The sequence below is a fragment of the Terrapene carolina genome, unplaced genomic scaffold (assembly GCF_002925995.2).
Source record: "Terrapene carolina triunguis isolate 2854851 unplaced genomic scaffold, T_m_triunguis-2.0 Scaffold67, whole genome shotgun sequence".
NCBI lineage: Eukaryota > Metazoa > Chordata > Testudines > Emydidae > Terrapene > Terrapene triunguis.
In genome coordinates, this window is record NW_020664418.1 from 19,680,318 (window position 1) to 19,698,105 (window position 17,788).

Sequence of the window (17,788 nt, forward strand, 5' to 3'; positions counted from 1 at the left end):
TGTGACATAGGCTACAGAACAGCCATGGAATGGTAACTTAGCTGTTGTTTTGCACTACCAGTCAAGATTCTAGCGTGGTATCTGGCAGGGATGGACTGTGTCCAGTTTACTAGTCCCCTGAGCCTTCTAATTATTCCATAGATGTTTTCTTTCATGATGATCGTGTCAACAGGAATTCATAATAAACAAAAATAAGCCTTAGGAAAAATCCCATTTGAACGCTTTGCCTAAATGTTAATTTTAAAACACAGCAGGAGAGACACCTAGTGGCTGAATCACGCTTCAGCATTTCTGGCTTTCAAGTGCTGACTTAATTAAACTATCATTTTTCTTTCAGGGTATTGTTGGTGGTGTGACTGGAATAATCACTAAACCTGTAGAAGGTAGGCAAAAATTATTAGTAAACCTAAAGCCCATTTTTCAGAAGGCTAACACATTGTACTACTTATAACTTACTTTCTATTGAGAAATATTGACTTAAACATGATAGTATTTATTTAGATCTGAGCTCATTATTTTTGTTTCTGAACAAAAGTAACATTTTTAAAATAAAATCATGTCATTTGTAAAAATTAAAGTTTTGATTTCATATATTTTTACAGTTGTTACTAAAGTTTCTTCTGCAAATTCACATGCAGACTTTGACAGACCAGTTCACATAATATCATGTGCAGCTGCGTATGAATAAGTTTAAAATGAAAACTTTCTCTGAACAGCAGGCATATAAATTTAAGATATTTTTGCTATTGGACACTTTCAGTTGAGTTTTCTCTGTATCAGCAAATTAACTGTATAAAGCTAGAGCTTGAGTAACTACTATCTCTACCAGCAAAGTAGTAGAGAAATAGACCTTTATGCATTAAGGTATTTCACCCCATAGGTGGCACATACGCGTGTGTGTGTGTGTGTGTGTACAATTAGATGTTGAATAATAGCACCGGTAGTATTTGTGGTGTTGTTTAAGTGACAGGGTAAAGAATAATTAGAGTGGGAGCCACACTAAACATAACATCTGTTTTAACCACTTGGTCTGTTTCTGCTTTTTTTTCATTGTGAAGCTTAACTGGCTTGTGCTTAAACCTGACAGATAGTTTTTTGTTTTAAGCCTGCTTCACTCTATCAATATGATGCATGGTTAAACGAGATAAAAAATAGGTGTAATTGCTTCTTTTAAAATCTGGCATTTAGATAAGGAATCAGGAACTCTCACAGATATACAATCCCAATTCCTTAAATGTTGACAGAAGAACCATCTAAATATCAGTCAGTTAATGGCACTAAATTTCACCTGATTTTTGCAGGTTGCTAATAAATCAACTGAATTTTTCTTCTCTTCTGAGCAGTGATTCTGTAAAAATGGTATAAAAAAACCACACACTGTAGTTTGGTTCTTTCTACTTGTGCATCATCACCAGTGTGAATGGTTTGGGAAGCTAAATTCTGACCTTAGTTGCATCTGTGTAAATCCATAGTCTTCACATTTTGCTCTTAATCAGACCTGTGGAGGAACCTCATTGTCTTTAATGGAAGTGCACTGGTTTAACTGGCTCTGATAATTGTAACTTTTTTTAGTAAACAATTCTGATAGTGTAGAAGCAAGAAGAGTCCCATTCACCCTCTCTTAGCTGTGTTGGTTCTGAAGGGCTAATGAGATTTAAGGTGAACAGCTGTATCACCAAACACAGACTGGGGAGGTTCCGTACAGCAAAAGATGTCATTAATACATAGTATTTTTTCCGAGCTGAACTGCATGTAACCAGCTATTTTGGAATGTTTCATCTATAGAATTGTTCTAATTAAAGTTAAGTTTTCATAAAGCAGGAGGTGGATTAACTTTAGAATTTGGATCTTCTGCAAGGGTATGTAACTAATACTGTATTCCCTTTTCTGAAGGGGCTAAAAAGGAAGGTGCAGCTGGATTCTTCAAAGGAGTTGGGAAAGGGCTTGTAGGTGTTGTGGCCCGCCCGACAGGTGGCATCATAGATATGGCAAGCAGTACCTTCCAGGGAATTCAGAGGTAAAATGATGGGGTGGGAGTTAGTGATTGTCTGTTTACCAGATGTTCTCAGGTATGTGCAGTGTGTGATTAGAGATACAGTGGTAACATATGTTTGCTTGCCATTTGATGTGATTTAAAGTACAAGATGCATCAGGAGGACTGAGAGTGCACCATGGTGATGCTCTGTCAGGTGCCAGGTGAAGGAAGAGTGCTACAATCACCTGAGACTGATGCTATTACAGTATAACTTAATATACTACAGTGTCATATGGAGGTTATAAATCAGCTCTAGGCAAACATGAATAATAAAATTAAAGTCCTATATTATGGTGTACCAACTGAAAGTCCATACAAGAATGTAAAAACTAAATAAAAACATAGAACACTTAGTAATTAAAAACGTTATTTTTCAGCTCCTGAATGCTCACAGACATCTCTCACTTTACCCTGCTGTAGAACCTAGACCACTGCAATGATTGTCAGTGGGACTTGTAATCCTAAATCATTTATGCGCTTTTGAAAGTGCAACTGAAAAACTCTTTCTCAAGCTATAGAAGAGTCTATAATTATTTAGAGTTGGGAAGAAACTTCTCCCATAGGCATGTAGTTTCATAATTGTCTGGCTGATGCAGGATGGCGATGTTACAGATTGCCATGAGACACAAAGTATTTGTATAATTCATGGCTAGCTAGCAAGTATGAACAGGATCTCTCAAGGTTTGAGGGGATGAATTCTAAATAACTTTTGTGCTGACTAAACTAGTAAAAGAATAAATAAAAGAAATGCAAGTAACAAAAACAATTTTGGTGCAAACTGAAGTCTGTAATAGTTCTGAACACATTGAAATTGTTGGTCTTTGACAGGGTGGCAGAATCAACTGAAGAGGTATCTAATCTCCGTCCTCCACGTCTCATTCATGAAGATGGCATTATCCGGCCATATGACAGGGGTGAAGCTGAGGGTTATGATTTATTTCAGGTAGGAGTTGCATTGTTAACTTAGATACAGCCTAAATTTTCTAACCACTGAGGAGCTTAATGCAGTTTATTATAAAAGTGCTACTTTGGAGAGGGGACCTGGATATTTATTTCAGTTTATAAAATATGCCTATCTGTTACCATCCAATGCATGCTTTAGTCACAATGAAGAACTAACATATGTGCTATGCAGAATAAATCCGATTACTGTACAGCCTTTCAATATTCTGTTTTACCAATTGCTCATCTCCTCATTTTGTGTTAAATATTTCACTATGACCCTCGCTTAAAAAAGGGGGGTGAAGATATTTTAGCATTTGTAAGACAGTTTTGTGGGACAATATTTAGGAGGTTAATCCTGTTACTTACGTTTCCCATGTTTTCAATCTGTATTTTTAATGGTAGTGTGCTAAAAGCTACACAACGCATATGATGGTCTAGTCTGGTTGACCACCTGCATGGTGTTAGACATTGGTGCCATATTGACAATGAATGCTATTTCTCATATACAGGGGAATTTTAATCCAGTTAATTTTGAGTAAATGCAACAAGACAGGAAACAGGAAAAGCACTTTAAGAACACGCTGGCTGAGATTTCAAATATAATTTAGCTGAAGTATTGGTCATGATAAAAAAAATAAAAAATACTGGAACAAAATAACTGATTCAAAATGTTTACTTCTAAGTTAAGACTGAAACTTGCATCTTAATTATTGATGATTGCATTTATTTCCTGTAGATGTCAACTATTGTTTATGATCCCTCTGCATGGGTTTCTAATGTTGTCCCCTCTCTCTCTCTCTCTTTCTCTCTCTCTCTCCCCTTGCATACGCAGCAAGAACTGGAATAATGGAGTAAACATTTTCCATACTTTTTCATGATTTCCTTCATGGGCCTTTAGGAATTTAGATTAAGGGCATGATTCCATAAAAAAACCCTCAAAATATTAATTGACTTCTATTAGAACCTCTATGTAGCAGTTGTATGGCACTTTAAATTATCCAATTCATAGTAAGAACAAAATAATTTACCTGTTATGGTCCAAAGGGTAACACAGGAAGGTAGTACACACTAACATGAAATCATTTCCTCTTGTCTGTTTTTTAATGATGCTGGGCCTTACTTCTGAGCTCTGAATGGCAAGTGTTTAATAAAGTGGTCACTAAAGAAATATTCATGGTACTGTAGACGATAAAATGCTCATTGGCTAGTCAGCATTCTCTGGAGGGTATTTATATAGTGATCTTGCTTAAAAATGCCAAGAAAAGAAAGTAAGCATGGCTACTAAAAATGAATAAAAAATTTGCTCCTGTCTATGAAAATGCTTTTGCAATTTCATAAGTCAGTTATATAAAATTTGAAAATATATTAACTAAAATGCTTCTATTCATGGTTTAAATAAGCTGCTATAGATCTGCCCTTGACACTTCTGACTAGCCACATGACTCCATGTTTATAATGAAAAATGAGTAATCTTCTATAGAATATGTTCTTCCAATCAAGGAACAGAAGGCTTGATTGACTCGGCCCTTTGCCCCAAATAAACCTTTTGTATTCCATTTTATGCGATGCATATACATACTATTACACATCATTTAAAACTGTAATCCCTAGTATGTAAATGCCAACTTTTTTAAAGTGAGTGAAGCCACAAGTCTCTCCTTGATGTGTGACATTTCATATTAGGGAAACCAATAATTAATCTTACTAGCAACAAAATGTCTGTTCTATGTTTTATGCATATACGCTGTTGACAAAAAATTTTACTGGCTTCAAACATTTGTCTTAAACATTATTAATAAGATTGTGATCAGTACTCAATACTTCTTTTTTGGAGTTGTTGTGGTGCTTGAGTGCATCTCTGTGCACTAGCATGAATTTTTTTCAGTTCCCCTCTCAAAAATTCTTAATATTAAATAGTTGCAGTCTTTTGTAAAGCAACACTGTCTTAAACTTAGAGTGCAAAAGCAAATTTTTTAAAAATTCATCCATTTGTCATACCATATTAAATAAAAATAGAAATGTTACTTCTAGGTGTGTGCTTACCACTCTATTGCTTAAAAACAATTTTCAGTGCAATGTTAGACTTCCTGGTCTGTTATGTCGGGCAAATGCTTTTGGTACATGAAAAGGAAAGATGTCGCACAATTAACTTTGGAAATTGGCTGCTATACATATACGTAGCCTCTAAGTTTTGTATGTTTAACCTAATTTTTGTGGATTAGAGTTTGATAATGTTATTAAAAATAAATATTCCTGTACATAGTTTTCCATATTGAATTTTCTTTCTGTCGGAAGCCAGGAAATGCTAAGGTTGCTGTGAAACAGCTCTCTCCACCCCCCCCAATGCTGTTGCTGTACCTGTACATTTGAGATTATAGAAATTAGGGTGGTGGTGTAGCATAGCCCACATGATCTGTTTTAATGATCAAACAAATACAGAGGGAGCCTTCGAGGAAAATAGGACATTTAGTAAAGGAGTCTTAGCCTTTAAACTAAATCACCCTTTTCTCATAAAAAGCTTGCACTTGTCAAAACACTGCATAATAACTCAATCTGAGTCCTAATTTTGAATTTTCTTGAACTAAATTTGTCAGAACCTTACAGTTAGTGAAACATAGATGTTTTATTTCATATTCCTGGGGGGGATTCTGCACCACTGCGCATGTGCAGAATTCATGTCCCCCTGCAGAAAACAGATTATGTTGGGGAGGTGCTGCAATTACATCTTTTGCACACCAGGGGCTGCTGTGGTGTCAGAGTGGGCAGCCAGCTCAGGGCCAGAGCAGCCAGCTGCAGAGAGGGAGGGGGGCAGCCACTGCCCCATCATAGTATTCTGTCATGGGGCCAGGTGGGGAGACAAGGGATATGGGAGGGATGGACAGTGTGGGGCAGACAGGGCTGCTGGGGCGGGGCGGTTACATAGACAGGCATTCAGATGAGCTAGTGGAGGGAACAGACTGGGTGGGGGCACGGGAGCTAGTGGGGTGAAAACATTGAGTCAGGCTGAATGGGAGTGGGGGTGCAGGAACACATGGGGATGGCATAGGGGGATGCAAGGACACATGACTATGAGGGAGGAGGAGTGGCTGAGTGGGGGTGCAGGGACACATGGAAATGGGTGGGAAGGGGACTGCAGGGACACACAGGGACTGGAGCAGACCCAACAAACCTTCAGGTTCACTCCCAGGCTCCTGCCCAGGAATTACTTGCTTCTCCCTCAGGTCCTCTGTTACCCCTGACTCCTCCGAGCCTTTGCACTACTACTGAGGGATACAGGAAATAGGTTTCTGTCTTGTAGTTTAATTGAATTATTACTCAAAGTTCTGTATTAATATACCAAGTAAGAAATCTGTTTGCCAAAAACCATTTCTTGAATCTTTTTTGTTTTCTGTATTGTTACAGACATACTTGCTGACAGGTATTTTGAAATAAATTACCAAAATAATTGAAACTGGTGTAATTATATTGTGGTATTTTAACAAATAAGATATGCAGAATTTTCAAAATTTTACAATATTGTGTACAACTTTTTTATTTTTTTAGTGCAGAATTCCACCAGGAATAATTTAAATGTAATTCTCATGGTTTTTTTTCCTTCTGAATTGGCCAGAGTATAAGCTTAAGAAAACAACTATTTTTAGTTGTAAATGAGTTACTGTAGTGTAAACTTGTCTCAGTCTTTGTTCCTTTCATTCTGTTGCATTTGGTAGCTTCCAATACTCAGTCTTGCACCACTGACATGTTCAACTTTCTTCCTCTCTGCCACTGGTCATTCATGCTGCCATGAAGTCCTGCTGCCACTGTACCATGACAGCATTTCCAGGCTGTTTTCTTCCTGCTTCTGAAATCCTTTTTTAACACATCATGTCTGAAACACTGACTCACCTCATCTTGTTGAGTAATTCAACTAAAGTTCTTCAGTGAAAACCTAGACTGCTCTCTGGACCATGTGAATACCTTTTCTCAGATCCCATCACTAGGATTCATTTGCCTTCTGCAACAAATTTAGCCTTCTCATTGTCACTTGATTGGACCTTCTTAAATTTTATCTCCCTCTCACCACCCCACTCTTGTGTATCTGCTGCCTTCCTCACCCCCTTCACTCTTCCTAATGTGAATGCCTAGCTACTAATTCTTTTTCCCCACTTATTACCATTTCTTTTCCCCTGTATCTGGAACTCACTTCCTTACCAAGTCCACCATCTCCTGCTTCAAGTCCCTGCTTAAAATGCAGTCTTCAACAAGGCCTATAAAATTTAGGATGCCCCTCTAACATTAAATATAAGTTTCAAAAATAATTAAGACAAAGGCTTGGAACCTTGAGGAAGAATGCCTTATTCTCTCAAACTACCAGGTGGTGGTGTTTTGTTCTGTCTTAAAGCTAGATTATGCATGAAAGGCACTTGATTGAATTGGGTGCTGCAGACTGGCATCCCAGAAGAACTTTGACTGTGATGAAGTAACAATGCTTCTTGTATTGTAACCTCTGGAACACCCTACAGTAGAATGTCCATAGCTGACCAGCTCAGGGTCAGTGCAGAAGGTTGGAATAGACTCATTTACTCACCAACAAGTCTTGGGATAGCGTGTGCCATTAGTTGTCTTGGTCCTCTATAGCCCAGAATGTAAAAACTGCAGTTGTGACTGACTGCTGCATCATGACACTAGTGAGGAGTTGTTTTACTCTGTTCCCCACAACTTCTGCAACTCCACACAGAAGTCACTTTCAGTCTAATCCATATGTAGGGAGGGCAGTGGCTTTATCTGTTTTATTTGTCTAAGGGCTGATAATGGTGCTTTACAAAGAAGGTAGAGAACCTCTTGATAAAGCGAGCTAACTTTTCATATTTAATAAATAGTTAACACTTTATGCAATTATAGGAATGTGAAATAATTTGCATGGGATGGTGACCTCTACCGGAGCGTGTACATGTACAAAATGATCTGTTCAAACTGGAGAAATGGTCTGAAATAAATAGGATGAAATTCAATAAGGATAAATGCAATGTACTCCACTTAGGAAGGAACAATCAGTTGCACACATACAAAATGGGAAATGACTGCCTAGGAAGGAGTACTGCAGAAAGGGATCTGGGGGTCATAGTGGATCGCAAGCTAAATATGAGTCAACAGTGTAACGCTATTGCAAAAAAAGCAAACATCATTGTGGGATGTATTAGCAGGAGTATTGTAAACAAGACATGAGAAGTAATTCTTCTGCTCTACTCTGTGCTGATTAGGCCTCAACTGGAGTATTGTGTCCAGTTCTGGGCACCACATTTCAGGAAAGATGTGGACAAATTGGAGAAAGTCCAGAGAAGAGCAACAAAAATGATTAAAGGTCTAGAAAACATTACCTCTGAGGGAAGATTGAAAAAATTGGGTTTGTTTATTCTGGAGAAGAGAAGACTGAGAGGGGACATAACAGTTTTCAAGTACATAAAAGGTTGTTGCAAGGAGGAGGGAGAAAACTTATTCTTCTTAACCTCTGAGGATAGAACAAGAAGCAATGGGCTTCAATTGAAGCAAGGGCGGTTTAGGTTGGATATTAGGAAAAACTTCCTAACTGTCAGGGTAGCTAAGCACTGGAATAAATTGCCTAGGGAGGTTGTGGAATCTCCATCATTGGGGATTTTTAAGAGCAGGTTGGACAAACACCTGTCAGGGATGGTCTAGATAATACTTAGTCCTGCCTTGAGTGCAGGGGACTGGACTAGATGACCTCTCGAGGTCCCTTCCAGTTCTATGATTCTATGATTGTTCTTCTGTAATAGCTGGAGTGATTTTAGTGGATGTCCAGTTCAGCCCTAAATGCATCTAGTGACAGTTATTCCCCAATTCCCTTTGGTGGTAGATCTTGCAAAAAAAATTAGTCTTTTTTTTGTATCTTTTAATTAATTTTATCAAAAACGTTATCAGAGGTCCTAGAAACTGCTTGTTTATCAAAACCCTTTTTAAATAAAAATGTCTGTCTTGTAATTGTTCTATCAAAAAACATGACTGAAAAATGTTGACAAACTGAAAAATGGATGCCTTTTAAAATGACAGTAAATATAATTTCCTTGAAAATAAATTTTCACATTTAGAACAAGATGCCAGGTAGAGCTGGTCAACTGTTTATTACTGCAATTATCTTAAGAGTTAACTGGGTATTTCAGTATGGCAGGCTGAAGTCAAGGATTATGCGATTATCACTGGGGACAGAGAAGTTCCAAAGTTTCATGTAGACACGCTTAACCTACTTTCTAATTTAAAAGCTAAACTTGGACCTATTCAGTCTTGTATTGTAAGAGAGTTGAAAATGACTGTCCATAAATGGTTATTGAAAGAGCAGTAAATTGGACATGGAGGTAAGGTATCCAAGACCTCCCCTCTGTCCCTCTCCCCCAAAAAGATGTTCCCCTAGAAAAGTGTAGGAGATCTTGAGAATGAAATGCTGCATTCTCAGACTTTCTAGCTACATTTGTTGGTTTGTTTATTGATTTATTAATAGCAGTGTGATCAAAATTGTTAAAAGAAACAGGAAATGGCATTGACTTGAATTTATAGATGGTGGTTTTATTTTGAAATATACTTGTCATCTCTGTATCTTTAACTGGCTTTAATTTTTCTAAAGACAGCTAAGCTAGTAAAATAGCAGCAAGATAACCAGCTAGCCTACTGCACATAAAAGTGTAAGTTGAAGTTTTTATTTAAGGCTGAGCCCTTTTCAGCATTTTAAGCTTGTTTAAGAAGGAAATTGAAGAGGATTCTCATGTCTCAGACTGAAATTCCCAAAGATGTTTGAGTTTCTTCAAAAAGGACTTTAATTGTTCAGCCAAAGAAGAAAAAAAGAAGATAATCTTTTATGGCCAAGTGTAGGAGCAGGTTTCCATTTCCAGTTTGAGATGTGCTGTCTTTCACAATCAGCCGTTGAATATGCACACCTAACTTTAGGATTTGGAATGAAGCTGGCAAAATGTTTTTTTGCTCCATTTATTTGAAGTAGTAAAACAATCATGCTTCAGATGTATAGGAAGTCCATTACATAGGTTGAAGGTTATATATTTTAGAATTCATACATTGCCTTCATTCTCCAACTTGGAGGGATGTGAAGAATTTTCCTGGATCAACAGTTGAATGTGAAGCTCCTGCTTTCTCATTTCTTTGACATTGCATTTCTTTGGCATTGCATATTTTAGAATATCAGGAGTCTGGTTTGAAAGTGTGTCATAACATGAACTACAATAGATTAGAAACTTGTTTGTAATGATTTGTGGTGACTGAAAGAAATGGATATTGGATTTTAAAAGATTTATTGGAGTGTCTTGTTATTGAAACCCACTCCAAAGGTGCACAGAGTCCATATAACTTTAAACACTGAAATTTTAATCTATCTTAACTGAGTTGAAAGATTATGTATATTGCAATGTATAATATGTTTTAAGTTGCTTGGAAAGATTTTTTAAATATGTGAAAATGAAGTGCAAACCTAAATAAGTGTTGAAACCTGTTTTAATGGACTTGGTATTGATGTGAACCATGATCACTCTGAGACCTTTCCATGTATTTTACTTGAGCTAAACAGCAATTGTAGCCTACACAGTAGAATATAGAAAGAAAGAAGCAAAGTTAAGCTTAACTTTTATTGTTCTTGATAAATATACATTAATATAGTGAGTATTTGTTTAAGAAGTATACAGAATTGAAAATTTAGCTTTAAAAGGGGGATTGCTAAAGAAAAATGGATCCAAATTCTTTCACCCTTTCTTCCATCGAATGTCATTCAGGTTCATGAATAGCCTACTGACTTAAGTGGGACAACTGACAAAATATGCTACTACTCAGCATGAGTAAGGGTATTGGAACTTGACCCAAAGAAAATTAAGTAACATTGGTAGCAATGAGGAGCTAAAAGTATTCATGTTAATCAGTTATATAATTAAGTAAGGTTTGGATTATCTTGATAGCAGAAGGATAGGCACTAGCTGTATTCTTATCCAAGGCTAAGCCATTTTGTATCCCTCTAAGCAAAGGATGCATGGTTTTCATTACGCCTTTCATTACCCCACATAGTTGCATCAGTTTCACACATGATGACAGTGCATGCTGCATTCTAACAGGCAGTGTAGGGAGTTGGGTTAATTTAGAAAAAAACTGGCATGCACTGATTTGCTTTATCTTGCTCATTTTATTAATTAAAAATATTATTTCTTAGAAGTGTTATATGTATTCTACAAAGACTTCAGACAGTGATGTAAAATTTCTTCAATTCTAGATGGCTAAATACAGATGCATAATTATAGTAATGTTTAACAGTGCCTTGACAATATTGAACTGAAATCTTATTAAACATTTATTCAAAAATATATTTCAAATACTCTTGTGTATTGAAATCTCTTGTGCTTAGCAATAAAGTGTGAAGTTGGTTTTGTGAACTTGGAAAGTAGGGATGTTGTTTTTGTTACAGTTGCTATTGCCAAAACTTAATCCAAACCCATCCAAGTATGATAAATCATAAAAATTATAAAATAAATGATGCAGGATTCATGCCTCATGGTGTACTACATTTGTAACGGATATGGTCTAAATTTGAATATTAGTGACAGAATCTCCCAAACGCTACACATTTTAAGTGTACATGAGCATAAAGCAGTCTACAGCCCACATCCTAGGCTGCCATATTAACATTCCTTTTTAACCCTAGCAAATCACCTCCCCTGCCCTTAATAAGCTGCCTTACAGTTGAGCAACCTTATGTGTGTATTTCCCCACAACATACAGACTGTAAACAAGAAACAAGTTAATTCAAGGGAAGGACTTGGATTTTAAATCATTGTTTACCACATAAGACGAGAAGCAAGTTCTCTAATGTGTGTAAGTTTGTCTGCATATGATTGTGGAGTTAAAATTGTGTTCAATATGATTTCATTTTTTGTTTGTTTTTACCTCCATAACTTACTGTCATTTGGTCAGTTTGCTCTCTCCAGAGTCCACAGATGTGTTGTCATATCCTCATCAGTCTCATATCCTCAGTATTATCATTATCATAGCTTCTGTGTGTGTAAATGCGTGGAGGCGATTGCTTGTATTTTGGTGTTTGTGAAATGTCAGTACCTGGCATTTTTCTGTGATTTATCACGAAAGATAAAGGTTGGATATTAGTGACTGAATCTCTCAAATGCTACATATTTGAAGTGTACCTTAATACAAACCAGTCTACAGACAGCCCCCAGACAGTATTTACATTCTTGAATTGTCATGTTTCAGTTAAACAGCAGATAAAACATTGCTAATTCTAAGAACTTGGTTTAACAGAATTAAGTCCATAAAAACTTGCTGGAAATGAAAACAATTTTTTAAACTTTACTCTTACTTGAAGACTCAGCTCCCTATTACTAATATAGCAGAAACATACCTGAGATGTTGGATTTAATATGCATTTTCCTTAAGCTTCTTTTTCAGCCTATATGTTCCATAAATACTTGTATCTAACATTTCACTTGCTAACATTTTGTAATAAAAGGCCTGATCCTGAGAGGTGCTGAGTAGATTCAATCTGATAGTTTCTTGTGCAGGACACCTCTCTCTGGATCATGATCTGAGTTGTATGTTTAAAACTAGGCATATTCTTTAAACAACATATCACAGGATTCTCACTTTTGTGTTCAAGGATCCAGTGTGAGGCTTGGCAGAAGGAGAGAGCTCATAGACCGCCGATGGCAGAAAAAGAATGACAGTTGAAAAAATTAGTAGGAATGTTCCACTTGTTTGAGTGACTGAAGACTTGAACAGATATCAAAAATGACTTAACTTTGGGTGTGAGACTCCCATGAAATAACTTCAAAGAACTAAAATGACTAGATAAATTTTTGACCTGGAAATAATAAATCCAATATAAATTGAGTATTTAAAATATGTTCCTACAATCCTAGAAATGTAGGCCTGTAAGGGACCTCAAGAAGTCAAGTTAACTACCTTTATAGTTGGAAAGATTTTCCTAATATCTAACCTAAATCTCCCTTGCTGTAGATTAAGCTCATTATGTTTCATCCTATCTTAAGTGCTCATGAAGAACAATTGATCAAGTCCTCTTTATAACAGACTGTTAACAGGTCCCCTCTCAGTCTTCTTTTCTTAAAACTAAACCCAGTTTAAATCTTCGTTTTCCTTTTTCAGAACTCTCATATCAGAAAGCTGGAAGGAGAAAGTTATCGATACCACTGTGTGCTTCCAGGAGGCAAGAAGACAAACCTTGTTGTTACCAATAGGTATTAATATCAGCATAGCCTAATGTCTGTTCAAAAGCTGCTTTTTAGAAGTGTTCCATATTTTCAGGGCTTTGTCTCTTTCTTAGTGTGATAAATAAAAATCAATTATTCTTTGGCCTGTAGAAGTTATGTTAAACTTCTGTGAACTTTCCTGTCTTCTATTTCCCGATATTTTAAACTTCCTTTATTTTGGTCCTATAAAATTTTTAAAATGGAACCAAATCTCTTCATATTAATGTACCTGCTTGGAAATACATCTTAATCAATGTCATTGTGGTTTGTGGCATTTTTCATGCAACTGTACTTGACTAGGAGGCATACAATGCATGTAAATGAACATCCACAAAGAGCAGTTAATCTCTTTCATGTATTAGATGAATGGACTCCAGCACCCTGGGTTTGGTTTCCCAAATGACTGTTTTGCCCCTGAGTAATAAGTCTTTTATTCAAATAGGTAGACTAGGTTATACTGAAACTAAAATTCCTAAATTGTTGTAACAATCAAACTCTAATTGTTTGAGAAATGGATTTCAACCTTGTTTCTTACATTACATTACTCACTCGCTGTATACATCTACTTTATCCCACGTGCTCCAACAACCGTGCCAACGTTAATGTGCCAGTTGAGGCACCTGTGACTTTTTTGTACAAACAGGAGAAGAAACATAGCAATCGCTACTTAAGAACAATGAGAACATCACTTAGTAGGTCACTGCCTAACGGTCTTAGACACAAACAGTTGAGGGATTTAATTGTTTTTAGAAGTGCTTAAACAGAAGCAAAGAGCACATGAAATGTGGTCTTACCCACCTGAGAAACAGAATGAGTGACTAGTTTCTGATCTTACTGATCACATGGGGTAGGTTCACCCACTACAAAACCCACATGAAAATGCCTCTTAGTTAACTTTGACAACCCATCCACCTTGAAATTCACAATGCAATAGAAAAAGCCTGTTGAAATTACTATTGAAGTCCTGATAGTAGTAACAAGTTAAGGCTTGTCTTCACTGCAGCGTGAGCTCGCCATATAACTGGAATGTAGGTCCTAAGCTGACTCCAGTCCCCACACACAAATTTTGTAGCTAGAGTTAAATGTTTGAACTCAATTTAACTTAACTTAGAGTTAAGTTTAAACTCAAGCTAGCTCGCCTGTTGGGGATATGGGTTGAAGTTTGAGTGCTCCTGACACTCCAGCTGCTAATGCAGCAGGGATGCAGCTACAGCTTGAGTTAGCACAACTCATCAAATAGCTCTGTTTAGCTCAAGTGTGTTTTTCACTGTGTGCTTGCTCTTGAGTGGAGCAACTTGAGCTAGCTGTTGCAATGAAGATAAGCCCTGAATTTTCAACCCTGATGAAAAGGTGGTTTTAGTTGCTGTTTGGTTTTTTTCTGTTTATGCAGATTGGTCTAAAACATAAGCTATTTTTGAGTACTCCTGATACGCAAATTGTCAAGGTAGTCCCAGCACCAAACCCACAGCCCTCAAGTAACATACCCACCCCTTGGCTCTGGAGCGATCACTGGTCTGTCATAAATATAAGGACAAGTCAAGATTAACCTTGTTTTCTTCTGATAAAGTCATGGCTCTAGGAGGAGGTTAAATATTTCACAATGCTTTTGTCTTTTGGATAGGAGGCTGATGTGTGTAAAAGACGTGGAGATCCTAGGCCATGTAACAGACTGGGATTATTTATTTGAAGATTTTACACATCCTCCTTCTGTCGAAACAAATGTGCTAAAAATCACTGTGAAGGTAAAAAAATATTTATGCCTTTGGAGTGCAGATCTACTCTGAAAAGTGACTTGGATTTAAAAAGTATCAAAATGGCATTTTGCAGTACTGTGTGTCAGCGATTACAGCGAGAGTGGTGTTTTCCTAACACCCTGAAAGTCAAATTGAGTCTCTTCCCCCTCTCCCCCCACCTTACATCTTCCATTAATAAAGGTTTTGCAGGCAAAATTATGCCCTCGACTAACATTTGCAACCCTATGATGTATACATAGACTTTCTGTGAAACCTCTCCAGCTTCACTGCCTTTAACAGACATGCACAGTTGTAACTGACTGAAACTTTTTAATAATCTTATAATGTCAGGTACAGAAAAAGTATATTTTAATAAGGCTCAAACCCGTATTTTTATAACCTAAGTCCAAAAGCTTAACTTTTTGCTGCTATGGTATACTGAAAATTTTGATTTAAAATTTTTTACACGTAGCAGAATCTCTGCTGCTTTCAGCATTTGGTCTTAAGACCTATATTGATATATCAATTTCTAATGAAGATTATGCATCCAATTCCTTGGAAAATTCAAGAATTTAGTGGAAAGTTAGGAATCCTAGATTAGAAGAAGCGACCTTATCAGGCTGTTTATATTACCAGGTGTTCTTGTATTGTTACTGTATGTCAGCCAATTTCAGAATCTTTGCATTTCCAGGGTTCTAGCTAAATCAAAAACTACTATAATTCAGCCAGTGCATGCTGCATGTGTAATGTTGATGAAATTTTTTGTGCCTTTTTATACTTTTTAAAATACCCTAATTATATAAAAAGCGTGATTGTCAAGAACTTGGATTGTAACATCATTCTACTTGAATTGTATCCTTACATAACTTGACACTTTGTTGTCATTTCTGAGCGGAGCTAATTTTACTGTGTCGTCCTATATCCACAGATTTTGCCTGCAATTTAAGGAAATGGACTAGTATTTTTAATTTTTCACCGATGATGAGTTAGCTAGCAGTCTTGTTGCATGATACTTATCCATAGAAATTCACTTATTAAAATTTATTTTTTCAGATATGTAAACACCTGTCTCTAAACATAACTACTTTGATAATAAATTAGGATGATTGTGGTGTGAAATCATTTATTTATAATATGGTCTGGATCTGTACAGAAAGAAAAGCAGATATAACTTAAAAGTTGACATGTAAGCAACCCAATATTGGGTTGTGAATTTTTTCCCCAAGGCTTTTAAATTTATTTTTTTCTCTTTTTTTTCAGGATCAGGGGCTGTTAATGTTCCAAAAAAAGGACCATGCAGCTCGTGAATGTCTGAAGAAAATTCAATTGAAGGATGAAACTAGTGCAAGGGTAACTACTTCTTCATTTATTTATTTATTTATTTATTTATTTATTTTTACATCTCATGCCATTCTAGCAAAATCAAAAACTATTGTCATTCAGCCAAAGGGGAGGGCCTGCTTGAAAGGATTAAAGCAGGCCTGCCCTGACTACTGGTTATTTGATACAGAGGTCATTTAACACTGCACTGGACCCAGATACATGTACCTTTTTAAGATATATACCTTTGTGTACAATATCAATCCTAAAAGAGACAGATAGTCTTTGTAAATTTCCCCTAACGTGAAATGCTTCTGAACGCTGGGAATCTTGTGAAAGGCAAGACAGTGCCTGGGGGGGCCTCAAAAGTGCCTTCTGTAAGTGCTAAAAGGTAGCAGGTATGGTTCAGAGAAGACTGTGGCCCCAACTATGTCAGTTTCCTCCTTTCTCAAAGCACGTGTGCATGTAAGGACCCTCTCTCTATGCCCAGAGCTACTTCTCACATTTTGAGCAAAAATTCACTTAATTTCTTGTGCTTTGTTGTATTATCACAGCTAGGTAGAAGTATTGGGTAACTTACCTTGACTTTTTGTTTTGGACACTTCAGGAATTCAGATAACAATGGCAGATTTAAGCACTCGCTCGTTCTCCATATTGCAAGAGGTCAATGCACGTACCTATTGACTCTTCTGCCTAGGGTTGTTGCCTCTTCAATTAATTGGCTATATTGATTATTTGAAAATCCCCAATTAATAAACTAAACTTCTGAGGTTTGATAGATTCTAGTCCCAGAATCAGGTACAGTAGTATTAAAATTACTGTTTGGTTGGGAACCCTGCTATGCACAGCTGCAACACGTGCACTTAGAAAAGCTTTTGAAATTTTCAGTAATTTTATTAACACTAGTAAAAACACAAATGTTCCTATGCAAACAAGAAAGTAACAGTAGTGCAATATTAATTTGACTTCCAGCATCATATTATATTATATAATCAGCATCATATATATAATATGCATACTCACACAGTTCTGGAAGTGGGAAGACAGGTGATGGTCCACGAGGGTCCTATCCTGTCCCTAGCGTGCCAAGCAAGTCCAATGGTTGAGATCTCTTTGGCTTAGATGGTGGTTGGGCCTATTATAAGGTCTGATGACTGTCCTGAATATTCATAAGGCAGTTCTGCCTCCTTTGCCCATAACTAACTTCCTCACCTTAATAATGTTGGGGGTATCCTTATCCTATAGCTTAGTAATTAATTATGTCAAACTTATTAGCATATACATCAGTTGGTTACTGTGTAGGGTTACCATACGTCCGGTTTTTCCCGGACATGTCCGGCTTTTCGGCAATCAAACCCCCGTCCGGGGGGAATTGCCAAAAAGCCGAACATGTCCGGGAAAAATACCGTCCGGGCACTTCCCCTCCCGCGGCTGCTCTGCTCCTCCCCTCTCAGACTTCGGCTCTGTTTAAGAGCCAAGCTGCCCGAGCCAGC

At 37.0% G+C, this 17,788-nt stretch overlaps 1 protein-coding gene across 1 annotated transcript in view; it reads left to right on the forward strand.

Moving 5' to 3' along the window:
• Positions 1–17,788, forward strand: part of VPS13C (vacuolar protein sorting 13 homolog C) — a 202,531-nt gene that overhangs the window by 180,282 nt on the left and 4,461 nt on the right. The window contains 6 exon segments of the mRNA XM_029910705.1: positions 338–383; positions 1,894–2,017; positions 2,864–2,978; positions 13,139–13,230; positions 14,864–14,984; positions 16,236–16,325. Coding sequence (XP_029766565.1) covers positions 338–383; positions 1,894–2,017; positions 2,864–2,978; positions 13,139–13,230; positions 14,864–14,984; positions 16,236–16,325 — 588 coding nt within the window.